The following is a 20550-nucleotide window of genomic DNA, read 5'->3' as shown; positions in this document are numbered from 1 at the left end:
CTCAGATCTGTTCCACTGGTCAATATTCCTATTTTTGTGCCAATACCAGATTGATTTAATTACTACAGCTTTGTAGTATAGTTTGATATCTGGTATATTAATACTTCCCATTTTGTTTTTGTTGCTTGGAATTGCTCTTGATATTCGGGGTCTTCTTTGGTAGCATACAAAGTGTAAAATTATTTTTTCTATATCTGTGAAGAATGCTGATGGGATTTTAATAGGTATTGCATTGAATCTGTAGATCAGTTTGGGTAGTATAGACATTTTGATGATGTTGAGTCTGCTGACCCACAAGCATGGAATGGATTTCCCTTTGTTTACATCCTCTGCTATTTCCTTCCTCAGAGTTTCATAGTTCTCCCTGCAGAGGTCTTTTACCTCCTTGGTTAAGTATACTCCTAGGTACTTTAATTTCTTTGTTGCTATTGTGAAGGGTATTGAGTCTTTGATTTTGTTCTCAATTAGATTGTTGTTGGCGTATATGAATGCCTCTGATTTCTGTGTATTGATTTTGTATCCTGAGACTTTACTAAATTCATTGATCAGTTCCAGGAGTTTCTTGGTTGAATCTTTGGGGTTTTACAAATATAATATCATATCATTAGCAAAGAGTGAAAGTTTGATCTCTTCTGCCCCTATTTGGATACCTTTAATTCCACTTTCCTCTCTGATTGCTGTAGCCTGGACTTCCAACACTATGTTGAATAGAAGTGGAGATAGTGGGCAGCCTTGTCTGGTTCCAGTTCTAAGTGGGAATGCTTTCAGTTTTTCCCCATTCAGTATGATGTTGGCTAGGCGTCTGTTATATATGGCTTGTATCATTTTTATATATGTCCCTTCTATACCTATTTTCTTAAGTGTTCGTATCATGAAAGGGTGTTGAATTTTGTGAAAAGCTCTTTCTGCATCTATTGAAAGAATCATGTGGTCTTTGTTTTTGCTCCTGTTTATGTGGTGAATTGCATTTATAGATTTACGTATGTTGCACCATCCCTGCATCCCTGGGATGAAGCCCACTTGGTCGTGATGGATTATTTTTTTGATAAGCGTCTGGATTTGGTTAGCTAAGATTTTGTGGAAAAATTTTGCATCTATATTCATTAAGGATATTGGTCTGTAGTTTTCTTTTTTTTGTTGCATCCTTTCCTGGTTTTGGCATCAGAGTAATATTCGCTTCATAAAAGGTGTCCGGGAGGTTTCTGTTCTTCTCGATGTTGTGGAATAGTTTCTGCAAGATAGGTACTAGTTCTTCTTTGTAAGTGTGGTAAAATTCAGGTGTGAAGCCATCTGGACCGGGACTTTTCTTTTTAGAGAGATTTTTAATTGCCGTTTCTATTTCAGCTCTTGAGATTGGTCTGTTCAGGGAATCTATTTCTTCCTGATTGAGCCTAGGGAGGCTGTGTGTTTCTAGAAATTTGTCCATTTTCTCCACATTTTTCAATTTGTGTGAATAAAGATTTTTGTAGTATTCATAAATTATATCTTGTATCTCTTTGGGATCAGTTGTGATATCTCCTTTTTTGTTCCTGATGGAGCTTATTAGAGATTTCTCTTTTCTGCTTTTGGTGAGCTTAGCCAGTGGCGTGTCAATTTTGTTTATGTTTTCAAAGAACTAACTTTTTGTTTTGTTAATCTCCTGGATAGCTTCCCTGTTTTCAATTTCGTTTAGTTCTTATTTGATCTTGTTGATTTCACTTCTTCTGCTGGGTTTGAGGTTGGTCTGTTCTTCTTTTTCCAGCTCTTTGAGTCGTTTCATTAGATTGTCTATTTGTGATCTTTTTGAGTTTTGTTATAGGCATTTATCGAGATAAACTTTCCTCTCAGAACTGCTTTAGCTGTGTCCCAGAGAATTTGATAACTTGTCTCTCCATTGTCATTTTCTTCATAGAATTTTTTAATTTCCATCTTGATTTCTTCATATGAAGTAATCATTTAGTAGGAGGTTGTTTAATTTCCACGTTTTTGTGTAGAAATGTGAGTTTCTGTTAGGGTTGATTTTTACTTTTATTCCACTGTGATCTGAGAAGATACATGGTATGATTCCTATGTTTTTAAATTTCTTGAGATTTACTTTGTGTCCTAGGATATGGTCAATCTTAGAGAATGTCCCGTGTGCTGATGAGAAGAACGTACATTCAGTGGATTTTGGATAGAATGTTCTGTAAATGCCAGTCAGACCCAATTGTTCTAGAGTTTTGTTTATGTCCATTATTTCTTTATTAATTTTCTGTTTGGAGGATGTGTCTTGTGCCGTCAGTGGGGTGTTGAAATCTCCGGCGATTATGGAGTTGCTATCAATGCATTTGCTTAGCTCCAGTAAGGTTTGCTTTATGAAACTGGGTGCACCTAAGTTGGGTGCATATATATTTAAAATTGTTATCTCTTCTTGTTGAACTGTGCCCTTCATCATTATATAATGACCCTTTTGTCTTTCACTACTTTTGTTGGTTTAAAAACTAAATCGTCTGAAATTAGAACTGCTGGAGAGCCCACCAGCAGTCCGGGATGTAGGGGAGGGGAAACGCCTGATTTACCTACCCTTCCCGCTGGTCCCTGGGCTGCTCTGGGGGTCTCAGCTTCCAGTTCTCCTCCGTGACCTCCTCCTGTGGAGTCTCCTGTGGTCTCAGGTACTCCTCCTTCGTACCCTTATCCAATGTAGGCTCTCCTTCTTGCTTCTTTCTTCTAATTTCTGCTAGAATCTGTCTTTTCTGCAGAGACACTCTGTCTGGCGGTGTTTCTCATCCGTTATTTTCTTGGTGCCCCCCTGCATGTTCTTTAATGAATTTTCTATAGAGGTGCTTTAATTTTTATACAAAATATTTTTTATACAGTTGTCTTTCCATGTCTGTGGGGTATTATTCCTGGAACCCTCATGGAAACCAAAATCCATGAATGCTCAAGTCACTGAGAGAATGATGCAGTATTTGCAAATAACCTACACATATCCTCTCATGTACTTTAAATAATCTCTAGATTACTTATTATACCTAATACAATGTAAATACTGTATAAATAGTTGTTATACTGTCTTGTTTAGGGGATAATGACAAGAAAAATGTTTGTATGTACATGTTCAGTACAGATGTAACCATCCGTTTGTTTTCAGAATAGTTTCAATCTGTGGTTGATTGAATCCATAGATATGGAACCCATGGACATGGAAGGCTGACTGTAATATAGAAGGGTATGAATTTGCTAAAACTATCAGATGATAAGTCTTCCATATCTTTTTTTAGGCACCCCACAGTTTACTTGAAGCACTAAAACAGCATTTAGCATCTTTGGAGGAGGAAAATGACATTTTCCCTCCTTACAGGTAAGTTAATACATGTCTTAACATAGGTTAATTTTTTTTTTTCCTCTAAATAATTTCTCTCATCCTAAATGTTTAATGATATGAGATTGACTAAATAAATTATGGGCTATGAGTATGATAGAATACTGTTCAGCTATTTTAAATGATGATATGGAACAGAACTTTTCAGTCTTTTCTAGGATTCCATACTCTTCACAAGGGTGATATGCTTCCCAAAGGAACATATTTTATTAAACCGAATGATTCCCGAAGTCAGAGGTTGGGATGGGAATGTCCCCCTCTTTTCAAGAACTTGATTCTGTCCCCTAGGGGCTCCTCTAGTGAGAATAACTGTTATTTTAGAAGATTATTTAATGGCATGGCAAACTGTTCATTCATGATACAGTGTACATAGTAATGTTCAAGACACATATGTGTGTATGTATACACACATTTATACATGTACTCCTCTATATATGCATATACGAACAAATTAAATAATATAAAATTTGATGTGTATTACCTCAAAATGTTCATATTAGCTATTTCTAAGTGGAACAATTATGGTTGATTTCAGTTTTCTTTTTGTACTTTTTTGTATTGTCTAAAATTTCTACAAAGGTTATGTATTATGTATTCATTATACTTTTTTAGATTATGTTGACTATAATTATAATTTATAATATAATTCACATTATTACCCTCTCTTAGACCACAAATCCCGTGCTATTTCTTAATTATCTCTATCACAGATAGATATATAGTTAGTATATAGTTAGATAGATGGATGGATAAGTCAATGAATCAAAGAAATATAGGCTTAGCTAGGTAGGATATATATGATTCTGTTTATTCTCTAGAGTGCCTCATCTTTCTTGTGATCTTTTAAGTCTCCAGCATGCATTGATTCCATCCATCCTAAATAGTCCAGTTGTGAAAGCTTCAGCAAGTAGAGATTGCTTTGCAGGTAATATGATATTATTACATGATTATGTTGGTAACAACTGAAGACAGGATTAGAATCTTTAATTTTTCCATTGCTCAACCACCAACTATATCTTCTGCCTCTCCCTGAAGCAGTCTTTGACCCAGCAATTTTATTCCTAGGAATTTATCCAACATATATTTACAACTGTGAAATGATGTATGAACAAGAATATTCATTACAACATAGTAATAGCAAAATTACATTAATAAGAGGCTTGTTTTTATGTAGTGAAATGAAACAATCTCCAAGATGTACTGTTAAATGACAAATGAGCAAAGTTTGGACAAAGTATAGTATTCTATCATTTTTGATTTTTAAAACAGAAATAAGAAAGAATACATGTGTATTTATAATTTCTTAAAGGATACTTCTGGAAGGATATATAAGAAATGAGTTAAAATGGGTTGCCTCCAAAAACAACGTGGTGGTTAATGGAAAGAAATGGCTGAAAGAGTCTTCACTTTGTGCCCTTTTGTAACTTCTGAATTTGTATCATGCAAATAATTACCTATTAATATATAATTTTGCAAAGAAACACATATATACATACAGTGTTATACCTTATAATGCTTAAGGTGAGGTTAGTTTGTCTCATACTTAAATGGTGTGCTGAAGCCAACACATACCAGCTTACAAGAGCCAATTATTAAATTTTCAGGAATTTGGATAGCTTATTGATGTCACATTGGTGGCTTGAAATTGGACATGGGAGTACTTACACTACAGAAATGGGCAAACACTACAAATCAGTCTTCTCTTTTCTCAAGAGCTGGTTGTTATTTACTGACATAGAACTACTCAAAGGCAGACATATTTTGCTTTTTAATAGGTTATTTTGTTTCAATGATGTTACTTGATTCTCTACACAAATCTATGTAATAATGAGCTGTAGTATCATAGGGTCTATATGTATTTGAATTAAATTTTGTTCTTAATTTAACTTAAAGATTTAAATTGTATCTATTTTAAATGTTGTTTTTATTTTTCTTTTGTACATATATTGTCAATGGACACACCTTCTGCATTTTTAATGGGTGAGTTTGACCACAACTATGATGAATATAAGTCCTTTGAGTGAAACCACGTACTATACATTTACTTCATTTCCAAAAGATTGACTACACTCACTTTGCTGAGTGTGGTTTAGGAATCATTAGTGCTTATGAAAGATATTATACGACAATTTAACATAGTGGTTAAGAGAACAAGCTATGGATTCAGTCCAAAGTGAATGTAAATCCCAAGTAGAGAGTAGGAGAAATAGGGGAACTACCCTATTTTATTTTATTTTATTTTATTTTATTTTATTTTATTTCTCTCTCTTTTTCATTTCATCATATTATGGGGGTACAAATATTGTTAAGGTTACATATATTGCCCTTGCTATCCCCCCCACCCCATCAGAGCTTCTAGTAGCGCATCCATCCTCCAGGTGGTGCCCATCGCACTCATTATATAACTATACACCCATCCCCTCCTTCCCCCTCCCACCCGCCCGACGCCTGATAAATGTTTCTTTTTTTTCTTTGACATTTTGGTTACATTTTATATCTTTGCCTCTCCCTAGGAAGGGTTAGAGGTGTTCCCTTCCCCTTCAAAATGCTCACCACATCCCTAACATGTGGGTCTGCCCCCCACCCCAATCCCTGGTTACACTACCACCATTTGAGCACCATAGTTTTAATCAGTCAGCACCAATTTGATGGCGAGTACATGTGGAGCCCATTTTCCTGATCTTGTGTCGCCTCACTCAATCCAGGATAGTATGAGTGGTGCTAGCTTGCTGTCATTTCTTAGAATTGAGTAATATTCCATTGTGAACATATACCAAATTTTAATTATCCACTCATGAATTGATGGGCACATGGATTGTTTCCATGTCCTTGCAATAGTGAATTGTGCTGCCATAAACATTCGGATGCAGATGTCTTTATAATAGAATGACTTATGCTTTTTTGGGTAGATGCCTAACAATGCTATTTGCTGGGTTGAATGGTATTTCTATTTTTAGCTGTTTGAGGTATCTCCGAATTCTTTATCACAAAGGTTGCACTAATTTTCTGTCCCACCAGCAATGTAAGAGTGTTCCTGTCTCTCCACATCATCACCAGCATTTGTTGTTTTGGCATTTCTTGATACAGGCCATTCTCACTGGGGTTAAGTGGTATCTCATTGTGGCTTTGATTTGCATTTCTCTAATGATTAGAGATGTTGAGAATTTTTTTTACTATGGTTGCAGGCCATTATTCTGTCTTCTTTGGAGAAGTTTCTGTTCATTTCCATTGCCCATTTCCTGATGGGATTGTTTGATTTTGTCTTGTTAATTATTTTAAGTTCTAGATAGATTCTTGTTATTAGACCTTTATCAGCAGTGTAGAGAGCAAATATTTTCTCCCATTCTGTGGGTTGTCTATTTGCTCTAATGATAGTTTCCTTGGCTGTGCAGACGCTTTTTAATTGGATCAGATCCCATTTGTTTATCTTTGATGCTGCGGTGATTGCCTTGGGGGTCTTCCTCAAGAATTCTTTGCCTAGGCCAGTGTCTGATAGGGTTTTCCCAACATCTTCTAGGATCCTTTAAGTTTCATGCCTTAGGTTTAAATCTGTTATCCATCTTGAGTGGATATTTGTGAGAGGTGAGAGGTAGGGACCCTGATTCAATCTTCTGCATGTAACAATCCAGTTTTCCCAGCACCATTTATTGAAGAGAGATTCTTTTCCCCATTGTATATTTTTGTCAGCTTTATCAAAGATTAGGTTACCGTATGCAGATGGTTTCATCTCTGGAATCTCAGTTCTATTCCAAATATTGATGCTTCTGTTCTTGTGCCAGTCCCAGGCTGATTTAAGTATTATTGGTTTATAGTACAGCTTGAAGTCAGGAAGATTGATGCCTCCCAGTGTGTTCTTTTTACTTAAGATTGCTTTGGCTATACAAGGTTTTTTCTGGTTCCATACAAAGTGAATAATTATTTTTTCTAGGTCTGTAAAGAATGACGGGTGGTACTTTGATGGAGATTGCATTAATTCTATAGATGACTTTAGGTAATATTGACATTTTAACAATATTGATTGTACCAATCCATAAACAAGGTAGAGTTTTCCATCTGTTTACATCTTCTACAGTTTCCCTCTTTAGTGTTTCGTAGTTCTCCTTGTATAAGTCTTTCGTATCTTTTGTTAAATACACTCCTAGATATTTAATTTTCTTTGGGGATATAGTAAAAGGTATTGCGTTTTTGATTTGAGTTTCTGCTTGATGGTTCTTGGCGTATATGAATGCTTCTGATTTGTGTATATTGATTTTGTAACCTGAAACTTTACCGAATTCATTGATCAAATCCAGGAGTCTCTTGGATGAATCCATGGGGTTTTCTTGGTATAATATCATATCAGCAAAGAGCGATAGTTTGATCTCATCTGCCCCTACTTGGATGCCCTTAATATCCCCCTCTTGCCTGATTGCTATGGCTAGGACTTCGAGCACTATGTTGTATAGCACTATGTTGTATAGTGGGTGTCCTTGTCTAGTTCTGGTTCGAAGAGGGAATGGTTTCAATTTTTCCCCATTCAGAATGATATTGGCAGTGGGTTTGTCATAAATGGATTTGATAAATTTAAGGTATGAGCCACCTATTCTTATTTTGTTAAGAGTTTTTATCATAAAGGTGTGTTGGACTTTGTCAAATGCTTTTTATGCGTCTATCGAGAGAATTATATGGTCTTTGTTCTTGTTTTTATTTATGAGGTGAATTGCATTTATAGACTTGCGTATGTTGGTTGAACCAGCCTTGCATCCCTGGAATAAAGCCCACCTGGTCATGGTGATTTATTTTTTTGATGTGCTGCTGAATTCTATTTGCTAAAATTTTGTTGAGGATTTTTGCATCTATATTCATGAGGGATATTGCTCTGTAATTTTTTTTGTTGTTGCATCCTTTCCTGGCTTTGGTTTCAAGGTGATATTGGCTTCGTAGAATGAGTTAGGAAGGATACCATCCTTCTCAATGGTGTGAAGTAGTTTCTGTAGTATAGAGGGAACTACCATATTTTGAAGGGCTATAGGCCTGATTACCAACAGTCCAAGACTGACAACTACTGGTGATCTCCACACATGCCACCTTTATTGCTTCAGCCAATTCTCTTGACAATCCTATGACCAGCTGAAACTACTTTTTCTCTTAAATTAAATTACTGTGATTGAAAAATGCTGGTCATGGAGCCAGAGTGCTTGGGTTCAAATTTCACTCTAAGACTCATGGACTGTGTGTTTTGGGGCACGTCACTTAACCTCTCTGTGTCTCAGCTTCCTTCCACTTTCTACTTTGCTCGTTCTTCTCAAAGCTACTTGCTCTACATCCTTGGTGATTTCGTTGAATGTTTCTTCTCTATTTCTGGCCATGGTTGAAGATACTTCTCTTATGGTTTTAATTACTATCTATATTCTAGATATATAGACAGAGATAGTTTATATTTCTGTTTATATTTATGTCTAGAGATCCAGACTTATATATATCCAGCTGTCTACTGGACTTCTCCACATGGATGTTCTGCAGTCATCTCACTTTATCTAAAATGAAATTTCCCACTTACCATCTCTGTGCAAACCTTGCTCCATTGCGTTTGGCTTGTCTTAGCTGTAGTAAATGGCACTGCCATCCATCCAGGTGCTCAGTTGCTACCTGGGAGTTATTGTTTTGACACTTCCTTTCCGCTCACTCTCATATCCAATCCATCACCAAATCCTATTCATTCTACTATTTAATGATCTCTCATTTCTCTCCACTTATGTCCATCCAAACTGCCACATCCTTAGTTTTATCCTTTAAGTCTCACATTAAGTAACACAGAAGAATTATTCTTGATTCCGTACATGAAGTTATAATAAATTTAAATCATTCAGAAGGGTGATTTTTAGCAAAATCTTACATATAAGAATGACTTTTTTGAAAAATTATATTCTAACATAATCATTGAGAAATAGATTTTTGGGTATAAATATTCTGACATTTATTAAAAATTGACAATGAAAATTATCTAAGAGCAGTGAAAAATTTATTGCAATTGAATAGTTACATTATAAATGTGAACTATTAACATTTAAATTTAGGTCATTGTGTGCAGTTATATTGCTAAAATGGTTTTTGAATATATATTTCATACATTTCTGTGCAATACTGCATATTATTTCCTCATTTGCCAAATATTTATTGACTTACTGACTTATTTACTGCCTACTGTATGCCTGGCACTTTGTGGGCACTGGGGACACAGCAGTGAAAGCCAGGGAGACAGAAAATCAATAGAGACTACTGTAAGAACTTCATGACCACCTCTCTGCTTCTACCCTTGCTCCCTACATTCCATTCTTTACATAGCAGAGTGCTCTCATTAAAATACCAGTTAGATCACATCTCTCTTCTATTCGAATACCTCCAATGGCTTTTCTGTCTCAAGGAAATTGGCCTGAGACAGTGCCTCAGAATAAAAGCCAAAGTCATTATAACCTCTTACAAGGCCTTTAATGATCTGACCCCTCCCACCTTTCAATTGCCTTTCTGACCTTTTTGGTCGTTCTAACTCCAGACACATTGGCCTTCTCACTGTTCCTCACACAAACCAAGCACATTCTTTCCTCAGGGACTTTGTTCATGCCTTTCCTTCTGCAGTATCAACATGGTTCACTCTCTCACATCATTCAGGTCTTTACTTAAAAGTCCCCTTCTCGGTGATTTAAAATTCAAATTACTGCATGTACTAAGCTAAATACATAAAGCAAAAATTAATAGAAATATAGAGAACTTGAGGAAAATACTATATATTGGGCAATTTCAAACCACTTCTTTCATTATTGGACAGATCTTCCTCACCAACATATCATATACCTTTCCCTGAACATGTTCTTTCCCTTAGCATGTACCACTATCTAGAGTATTATATACTTTGTTTTGGTTATTTTCTGTCTCTGATAGAATGTAAATTACATGAAGGCAGGGGTTTTTTATTCGTTTTGCTCATTGATATATCTTTAACGCCTCGTATAGTGTCTGGCACATAACAAGTGCTCAATTAAAATTTATATAATAAATAACTGAGGATCACTTTATACTTATTCACCTAATAATTTGAGGTCCTGTTAGTTCATAATGGGAAGGTACACATATGTTATTATTATATTGATATAAATTTAGTTTATATTTTCATCTCATTCAGTCTCTCGTTTTCAGATTATTTTTCCTACATGATTATATTACAACCAACATTATCTTCATAAGCCCACAAACCTGTTGAAGCCAGACAGCAGAACAGAACAATTATAACAAGCAACCTGGATGGCTCACTTGCTACCCTTGTAGGAGGTAAGCATCTATGTTTAAATTAATATTTTAAATATATTTTTAAATGCACTTTTAAGAAAAAGTATTTACACAAAAATAATATAAAATTTGTGTTTGTTTTATGAAACAGATCTTAACATTGAAGAAATCCCAGTCAACAAGTAAGTTTTTATTATTTAAAAAAACTAGCCAATAAATACATGTTAGAAGAACAGACTTATAAGAGTAATCACTAGGAAATAATTCGTAAATTAGATATTATAATCACTTGTGATAAAATTCTACAATATGTGGATTTTTTACTTAAATAATTAACGTAGAAAATTTATTTCTTACGTACTATTCCAACTTTTGTAGGTAAAATTCTCGCTTAATGTATTACATGGTGAGAGGTAGGGATACAGATTCATTCTTTTGCATGTAGCTATCCTGTTTTCCCAGCACCATTTATTGAAAAGAAATTCTCTCCCCCAATGTATATTTTTGTCTGCTTTATCAAAGATTAGGTTACCATATGCATATGGTTTCATCTCTGGAATCTCAGTCCTGTTCCAAAGATCAATGCCTCTATTCTTGTGCCGTTACCAGGCTGATTTAATTATTATTGCTTTATAGTACAGCTTGAAGTCAGGAAGACTGATACCTCCTAGTTTGTTCTTTTTTTTTTCTTTTTTTTTTTTTTTTTCTAAAGGAACTTTTTTTTATTTTTTTTATTTTGGCATATTATGGGGGTACAGATTTTAAGGTTTCAATAAATGCCCATTTCCCCCTACCCCCAAAAGTCTGAGTCTCAATCATGACCATCCCCCAGATGGTGCACATCTCACTCGTTATGTTTGTATATACCTGCCCCCCTCCCCCCTCCCACCTCCCCAATACCCTATTACTGTAGCACCTATGTGTCCACTTAGGTGCTACTCAGTTAATACCAGTTTGCTGGAGAATATATCTGGTGCTTGTTTTTCCATTCTTGGGATACTTCACTTAGTAGTATGGGTTCCAGCTCTAACCAGGAAAATATAAGATGTGCTATATCACCATTGTTTCTTAGAGCTGAATAGTACTCCATGGTATACATATACCACATTTTATTAATCCATTCTTGGATTGATGGGCACTTGGGCTGTTTCCACAGCCTTGCAATTATGAATTGTGCTGCTATAAACATTCGAGTGCAGGTGTCTTTTTTGTAGAGTGTCACTGGATCATTTGGGTAGATGCCCAGCAATGGGATTGCTGGATCAAATGGTAGATTCACTTGTATCGCTTTAAGGTATCTCCATATTGCTTTCCACAGAAGTTGAACTAGTTTGCAGTCCCACCAGCAGTGTAGGAGTGTTCCTCGCTCTCCGCAACCACGCCAGCATTTATTGTTTGGAGATTTTTTGATAAAGGCCATTCTCACTGGGGTTAAGTGATATCTCATTGTGGTTTTGATTTGCATTTCCCTGATGATTAGAGATGTTGAGCATTTCTTCATATGTTTGTTGGCCATTCTTCTGTCTTCTTTAGAAAAATTTCTGTTCAAGTCCTTTGCCCACTTTTTAATGGGGTTATTTGATTTTTCTTCCTTATTTTCGTGAGTTCTAAGTATATTCTAGTTATCAGTCCCTTATCAGATGCATAGAATGCAAAAATTTTCTCCCATTCTGTAGGTTGTCTGTTTACTTTCATGACTATTTGGTTGTGCAGAAGCTTTGTAGTTTGATCATGTCCCATTTATTTATTTTTGTTGCTGCTGTGATTGCCTTTGGGGACTTCTTCATAAACTCTTTGCCCAGGCCAATGTATAGGAGAGTGTTTCCAACTTTTTCCTCTAGAGTTCTAATAGTTTCATATCTTAGGTTTAAGTCTGTTATCCAGCGTGAGTTGGTTTTTGTGAGAGATGAAAGGTTTGGGTCCTGTTTTAGCCTTCTACAGGTGGCTATCCAGGTTTCCCAGCACCATTTATTGAAGAGGGATTCTTTTCCCCAGCGTATGTTTTTGTCTGCTTTGACAAAGATTGGATGGCTATATGAGGATGGTTTTATATCAGGATTCTCACATCTGTTCCACTGGTCAATATTCCTGTTTTTGTGCCAATACCATATTGTTTTAATTACTACAGCTTTGTAGTATAGTTTGATATCTGGCATATTAATGCCTCCCATTTTGTTTTTGTTGCCTAGAATTGCTCTTGATATTCGGGGTCTTTGGTTCCATACGAAGCGTAAAATTATTTTTTCTATATCTGTGAAGAATGCTGATGGGATTTTAATAGGTATTGCATTGAATCTGTAGATCAGTTTGGGTAGTATAGACATTTTGATGATATTGAGTCTGCCGATCCACGAGGATGGTATGGATTTCCATCTGTTTACATCCTCTGCTATTTCCTTCCTCAGTGTTTCATAGTTCTCCCTGTAGAAATCTTTTACGTCCTTGGTTAAGTAAATTCCTAGGTACTTTAATTTCTTTGTTGCTATTGTGAAGGGAATTGAGTCTTTGATTTGGTTCGCAATTAGATTGTTGTTGGCGTATATGAATGCCTCTGATTTCTGTTTATTGATTTTGTATCCTGAGACTTTACTAAATTCATTGATCAGTTCCAGGAGTTTCTTGGTTGAATCCTTGGGGTTTTCTAGATACAATATCATATCATCAGCAAACAGTGAAAGTTTGATCTCTTCTGCCCCTATTTGGATACCTTTGATTCCATTTTCCTGTCTGATTGCTGTAGCCAAGACTTCCAGCGCTATGTTGAACAGAAGTGGAGATAGTGGGCAGCCTTGTCTGGTTCCAGTTCTAAGTGGGAATGATTTCAATTTTTCCCCATTCAGTATGATGTTGGCTATGGGTCTGTCATATATGGCTTGTATCATTTTTATATATGTCCCTTCTATGCCTATTTTCTTAAGTGTTCGTATCATGAAAGGGTGTTGAATTTTGTCAAAATCTTTTTATGCATCTATTGAAAGAATCATGTGGTCTTTGTTTTTGCTTCTGTTTATGTGGTGAATTGCATTTATAGATTTACGTATGTTGAACCATCCCTGCATCCCTGGGATGAAGCCCACTTGGTCGTGGTGGATTATTTTTTTGATAAGTGTCTGGATTCGGTTAGCTAAGATTTTGTTGAAAATTTTTGCATCTATATTCATTATGGATATTTGTCTGTAGTTTTCTTTTTTTGTTGCATCCTTTCCTGGTTTTGGTATCAGAGTAATATTCGCTTCATAAAAGGTGTCGGGGAGGTTTCCGTTCTTCTCGATGTTGTGGAATAGTTTCTGCAAGATAGGTACTAGTTCTTCTTTGTAAGTATGGTAAAATTCAGGTGTGAAGCCATCTGGACCGGGACTTTTCTTTTTAGGGAGATTTTTAATTGCTGTTTCTATTTCAGCTGCTGAGATTGGTCTGTTCAGGGAATCTATTTCTTCCTGGTTGAGCCTAGGGAGGCTGTGTGTTTCTAGAAATTTGTCCATTTCCTCCACATTTTCCAGTTTGTGTGCATAAAGATTTTTGTAGTATTCATAAATTGTATCTTGTATCTCTTTGGGATCAGTTGTGATATCTCCTTTTTTATTCCTGATGGAGCTTATTAGAGATTTCTCTTTTCTGCTTTTCGTTAGCTTAGCCAATGGTGTGTCAATTTTGTTTATTTTTTCAAAGAACCAACTTTTTGTTTTATTAATCTCCTGAATAGCTTTCCTGTTTTCAATTTCGTTTAGTTCTGATTTGATCTTGTTGATTTCACTTCTTCTGCTGGGTTTGGGGTTGGTCTTTTCTTCTTTTTCCAGCTCTTTGAGTCGTTTCATTAGATTGTCTATTTGTGATCTTCTTGTCTTTTGGTTATAGGCATTTATGGAGATAAACTTTCCTCTCAGAACTGCTTTAGCTGTGTCCCAGAGGAGTTGATAACTTGTCTCTCCATTGTCGTTTTCTTCATAGAACTCTTTTATTTCCGTCTTGATTTCTTCATTTACAAAGTAATCATTTAGTAGGAGGTTGTTTAATTTCCACGTTTTTGTGTAGAAATGTGTGTTTCTGTTAGGGTTGATTTCTAGTTTTATTCCACTGTGATCTGAGAAGGTACATGGTATGATTTCTATTTTTTTAAATTTCTTGAGATTTTCTTTGTGTCCTAGGATATGGTCAATCTTAGAGAATGTCCCGTGAGCTGATGAGAAGAACGTATATTCAGTGGATTTTGGGTAGAATGTTCCGTAGATGTCTGTCAGACCCAATTGTTCTAGAGTTTTGTTTAAGTCCATTATTTCTTTATTAATTTTCTGTTTGGAGGATCTGTCTCGTGCTGTCAGTGGGGTGTTGAAATCTCCGGTGATTATGGAGTTGCTATTAATCCATTTGCTTAGCTCCAGTAAGGTTTGCTTTATGAATCTGGGTGCACCTAAGTTGGGTGCTTATATATTTAAAATTGTTATCTCTTCTTGTTGGACTGTGCCCTTCACCATTATATAATGACCCTCTTTGTCTTTTACTACTTTTGTTGGTTTAAAAACTAAATCGTCTGAAATTAGAACTGCCACACCAGCCTTCTTTTGGCTTCTATTTGCTTGGAATATTGATCTCCACCCTTTTATTTTGAGTCTATATGCATCCTTGCAAGTTAGATGTGTTTCCTGAAGACAGCATATACTTGGCCTGTATTTTCTTATCCATTCAGCCAGCCTATGTCTCTTGAGTGGAGAGTTTAAGCCATTCACATTTATTGAGAGAACTGATAGGTAAGGTAGATTACTGATCATTCTGTTGGGTTGGATGTTGTTGCTATGATTTCTGTCTTGAGTCATTGTCATATCTGGCCTTTAATATCTTTGGGTTTTGGTTGTTTTTATATTCGTGGGTTATTATTATGATGTTCCGTGCATAACGCTATTTTAAGTACTTCTTGTAGGGCTGGTCTTGTCTTGGTGAATTCTCTGAGCCTTTACTTGTCTGAGAATGTTTTTATTTCTCCTTCATATACGAAGCTTAGTTTTGCAGGGAATAATATTCTAGGCTGGGCATTGTTTTGTTTCAAAAGAGTGAGAATGGGGCCCCAGTCTCTCCTTGCTTGTAAAGTCTCATTAGAGAAGTCTGATGTTATTCGAATTGGCTTTCCCTTGTATGTTACTTGCTTCTTTTGTCTTACAGCTCTTAGAAGGGCCTCTTTAGTTGATACTTTGGTCAGTCTGATGACTGCATGTAGTGACGTCTTCCTGTTTGCGTTGAATCTCCCAGGGGTCCTCTGAGCTTCTTGAACTTGTATATCAAGATTTTGAGCAAGGCCTGGGAAATTTTCCTCTATTATATCTTCAAACAGCTTGTCCAACCCTTGAGTGTTGTCTTCTTCCCCTTCTTGTAACCCTATGACCCTCACATTAGGTTTCTTCACATAATCCCACAGCTCTTGTAGGCTTTCCTCTTTTCTCTTGTTTCTCTGCTCTATTTCTGTTGCTGATTTATTTAATTGGAGGGTGTTATCTTCAAGCTCTGAGATTCTTTCTTCTGTTTCATCTACCCTGTTCTTGGGACTTTCCACTGTATTTTGTAGTTCCTTGAATTGATTCTTCATTTCCAGGAGTTCTGTTACACTTTTCTTCAATGTGTCTATTTCTTTTCCCATATCCTGGAGACTTTTTGTGGTTTCTTTGTGTTGGTTATTGAGTTGTTGTTGCAGCTGGGTGAGTGTTCTTATGATCCACATACGAAATTCCTCTTCTGTCATATTGGTTGCCTGATTTTGGTCGGTGTCCGTTTCTAGGGGGCTGGTGCTCCTCTTTGGGGGTGTGTTTTCCGTTTGGTTCTTCATATTTCCTGAGTTCTTTCGCTGATTTCTTCCCATGTCGATCATGTTGTTTCTTTCCTCAGGTTATTGTTTGGGTATTCACACGCCTTGTTTAGTTTCTGAGGAGTTAGGTGGTGCCTGTGGGTGAAATTGGACCACTCTCTGTATATTGAGTCAGTGGGTGCCGTGGAATGGCTGTGTAAGATGCCGTCCCTGTCAGTAGGTGGCGTTTGCTTGGAGGAACAGGCTATGGTGTTGATTTTGAGTCCTGTTATCAGCTCTCGTTCTTGGCGGAGCTGAGTTGGGTAAGCCTGCCCTCAGGCCGTTAGCGGGGGTCAAAGTTCTTTTCTCTGCTTCCAGGGAAAGCTGTCAGGGCGGGGCTGGAATGGTCCCGCTCATCCAGAAAGTCTGTGTGTGGGGGTGGGGCTGTCTGAGACCCACAGTCTGCAGCAGGCCTCGCTTCTTTCCACCCTCCCCTACTCCGCAGCTACTCCTGGGCCTCTGCCAGCAGGCCAGACCACAAGCCACCAGGCCTCCCCGGACTGTGATGCCGGCGGGGAGGTTCCCTGCACAGGAACGCCACCTGGGTTGGTCGCACGGCCTCCTCCTGGTAGGAGGGTTGCCCTCTAGGACGCCAATCCGCCCCTGGAGGCACACACACCTCAGTAGGCTGTTCACGTATAACCCTTCTGTGCCCCGGGCAATGCTAGCCCTCGGTGCAGGGGATCTGGTCTGCAGGTCCGACCTCTGGGTCCCAGAGTTCAAACTGTATTCCCACCAGGGTGAGGATTTCCGGTCCTAATTCACCCACAGGGAGCCCAAGCTGGGTCTGTGTCTCTTAGCCTCTGAGTCGGCACCATTTTCCTGGGAACATGGTGCCAGCAGCACCTGGGAGGGCGGGCGTGGTCCCAAACGGGAAGGTTCCGTTCCCTGGAGGTGCCTCCGGCTGGTGGCTTATTGTCTCTCTGGGCAGCCGCGGGTATGGTCGGCGGAGGGGAGGATGAGGCAATATGACGCTTGCCGCGCGGCTCGGGTCTGTGCACACGGAGGTGCCCGGAGGAAGTTGGGAACCTGGTGCCACGTCTGCTACAGGCTCACCGTTGGCAGGCGGCAGCGGTCTCTGGGCTGGTGTCCGCAGGTCTCTCCACCCACTGGGGAGCCCACCAGCAGTCCCGAATGCAGGGGAGGGGAAACAGCAAATCCACCTTCCCTTGCCGCTGGTCTCCGGGCTGCTCCGGTGGTCTCAGCCTCCAGTTCTCCTCCGCAGCCTCCTCCCTTGGAGTCTCCCGGAGTCTCAGGTACCCCTCCTTCTGGCCCTTGTCCGCTGTATGCTCGTCTTCTTGCTTCTTTCCTCTAATTTCTGCTAGAATCTGTCTTTTCTGCAGAGACACTCTGGCGGTGTTATTCGTCCGCCATCTTGCTCCGCCGCCTGCTAACTCCTAGTTTGTTCTTTTTACTTAAGATTCCTTTGGCTATACGAGATCTTTTCTGGTTCCATACAAAGTGAAGAATTATATTTTCTAGATATCTGTACCCGAATGCTTATGGCAGCACAAGTCACTATTGCAAAACATGGAAACAACTTAAGTGCCCGTCAATTCATGAGTGGATTATTAAAATTTGGTATATGTTTACAATGGAATATTACTCAATTCTAAGAAACGACAGTGAGTTAGCACCGCTCATACTATCCTGGATTGAGCCTAAGCCCATTATCCAAAGTGAGGTGACACAAGATCGGAAGAATGGGCTCCACCTGTACTCACCATCAAATTGGTACTGACTGATCTACACTATGGTGCTCAGTTGGTGGTGGTGTTTACTAGGGATTCAGGGTTTGGGGGTGTAGACCCACAGCTGAGAGATGTGGTGAGCATTGTGGAGGGCAAGGGCATACCTCTAACCATTGCTAGGGAGAGGCAAAGATATAAAATGAAACCAAAATGTTTGTACTCTCATATTTCCTTGAAATAAATAAAAAAAGTATTATATGGTTCTCCTACCCCTCTAATAATCCCTTCTTGGTTCATCTAAAGGATATTCTTTTTCTGGGCATTCTTTTTTTATTTCAGCATATTATAGGGGTACAAATGTTTAGGTTACGTGTGTTGCCTTCCCCTTCCTTCACCCCTAGATGGTGCACATAGCATTCATTATCTATGTATATACCCATCCCCTCGTCCCGCCTCCCACCTGCCCGATGCCCAATAAATGTTATATGTCCACTTAGGTGTTGATCCGTTAATACTAATTTGCTGGTGAGTACAACCCTGTGGTGTTTATTTTTCCATTCTTAGGATAATTCACTTAGTAGAATGGGTTCCAGGAAAATACAAGAGGTGTTATATCACCATTGTTTCTTATAGCTGAATAGTACTCCATGGTATATATATACCACATTTTATTAATCCACTCATGTATTGATGGCCACTTGAGTTGTTTCCACATGTTTGCAATTATGAATTGTGCTGCTATAAATATTCGAGTGCAGGTATCTTTTTTGTAGAGTGTCTTTTGTTCTTTTGGGTAGATGCCCAGTAATGGGATTGTTGGATCAAATGGTAGATCTACTTGTATCGCTTTAAGGTATCTCCATATTGCTTTCCACAGAGGTTGAACTAGTTTGTAGTCCTACCAGCAGTGTAGGATACACAGTATCCCACTGTGTACTATCTACACAGTGTAGATACACCAGCAGTGTATCTCTCTGCATCCATGCCAACATTTATTGTTTTGGGACTTTTAGATAAAGGCCATTCTCACTGGAGATAAGTGATATCTCATTGTGGTTTTGATTTGCATTTGCCTGATAATTAGAGATATTGAGCATTTTTTCATATGTTTGTTGGCCTTTATTCTGTCTTCTTTTGAAAAGTTTCTGTTCATATCCTTTGTCCACTTTTTGATAGGATTGTTTGATTTTTTTCTTGCTGATTTTCCTGAGTTCTAAATAGATTCCAGTTATCAGCCCTTTATCAGATGTGTAGCTTGTGAAAATTTTCTCCCATTCTGTAGGTTGTCTGTTTGCTCTCATGACAGTTTCTTTGGCTGTGCAGAAGCTTTTTAATTTGATCAGGTCCCATTTATTTATTTTTGTTGTTGCTCTAATTGCCTTTGGGGTCTTCCGCATAAATTCTTTGCCTAGGCCAATGTCTAGAAGAGTATTTCCAACGTTTTCCTCTAGAATTCTAATAGTTTCATGCCTTAGGTTTAAGTCTGTTACCCAGTGTGAGTTGATTTTTGTGAGAGGTGAAAGGTAAGAGGTGAAAGGTGTGTATCCTGTTTCAGTCTTTTACATGTGGCTATCCAGGTTTTCTGGCAATTTATTGAATTGCAATTCTTTTCCCCAGTGTATGTTTTTGTCTGCTTTGTCAAAGATTAGATGGCTATATGAAGATGGTTTTATATCTGGGTTGTCTATTCTATTCTACTGTTCTTGTGCCAGTACTAAGCTGTTTTAATTGCCATAGCCTTGTAGTATAGTTTTAATTCTGGTAAATCGATACCTCCCATTTTGTTTTTATTGCCTAGGATTGATTTTGCTATACATGGTCTTCTCTGGTTCCATCTAAGTGTAAAATTATTTTTCTATATCTGTGAAAAATGATGATGGTATTTTGCTAGGGATTGCATTGACTCTTTAGATCACATTGGATAGTATAGACATTAAACAATGTTGATTTTGCTGACCCATGAGCATGGTATTGTTTTCCATCTGTTTACAACCTCTGCTATTTCCTTCCTCTGGGCATTCTTAATATTGGCATTCTTCATAGATCTTTGTATTCTCGGTACTTTTCTTAAATTATGATATAGATTGTATTAAATGAGTATTTTTTTTGCTTTATTAAGCAAACACAACTACTACTTGAAGCTTCTGAATAACATAAATAAGATAACTAATTTTACTTCAGTAAGTTAATCCTTAAAATTTCAGCCAAAGTAATATCCGGCAAATAGAAACCAAAGGAAGGCAGAAGTGGTAATATTAACAAATAATAAAGAATGTAAGGTCAAAAGCCAGATAAAGATGTTAAACAGGATAAGGGGGTATATCATATGATAAAAGGCACTATTTATAAAGACATAAAGGTATTAATACTGTATGGACTAAGCTAAAAATATAAAGCAAAGATTATCAGAAATATATGGGGAACTT

The 20550-nt window shown here is 37.6% G+C and overlaps 1 protein-coding gene across 4 annotated transcripts in view; it reads left to right on the top strand.

Moving 5' to 3' along the window:
• LOC105867622 (phosphatidylinositol-binding clathrin assembly protein) overlaps positions 1-20550 on the top strand; it is a 96967-nt gene that overhangs the window by 32497 nt on the left and 43920 nt on the right. For 3 of the 4 annotated variants that reach the window (XM_075999777.1, XM_075999774.1, XM_075999776.1), the window contains 4 exons: positions 3240-3319; positions 4159-4265; positions 10562-10645; positions 10755-10785. In XM_075999777.1, the coding sequence (XP_075855892.1) occupies positions 3240-3319; positions 4159-4265; positions 10562-10645; positions 10755-10785 (302 nt within the window). The remainder of the gene's footprint in view (positions 1-3239; positions 3320-4158; positions 4266-10561; positions 10646-10754; positions 10786-20550) is intronic. The other variant, XM_075999775.1, reaches the window with a different exon arrangement.

The sequence above is a fragment of the Microcebus murinus genome, unplaced genomic scaffold, assembly GCF_040939455.1.
Source record: "Microcebus murinus isolate Inina unplaced genomic scaffold, M.murinus_Inina_mat1.0 scaf005_hap2_Mmur4.0, whole genome shotgun sequence".
NCBI lineage: Eukaryota > Metazoa > Chordata > Mammalia > Primates > Cheirogaleidae > Microcebus > Microcebus murinus.
Note: the sequence above shows the minus strand (reverse complement) of the source record. Positions and strands in the feature narration are given on the sequence as shown.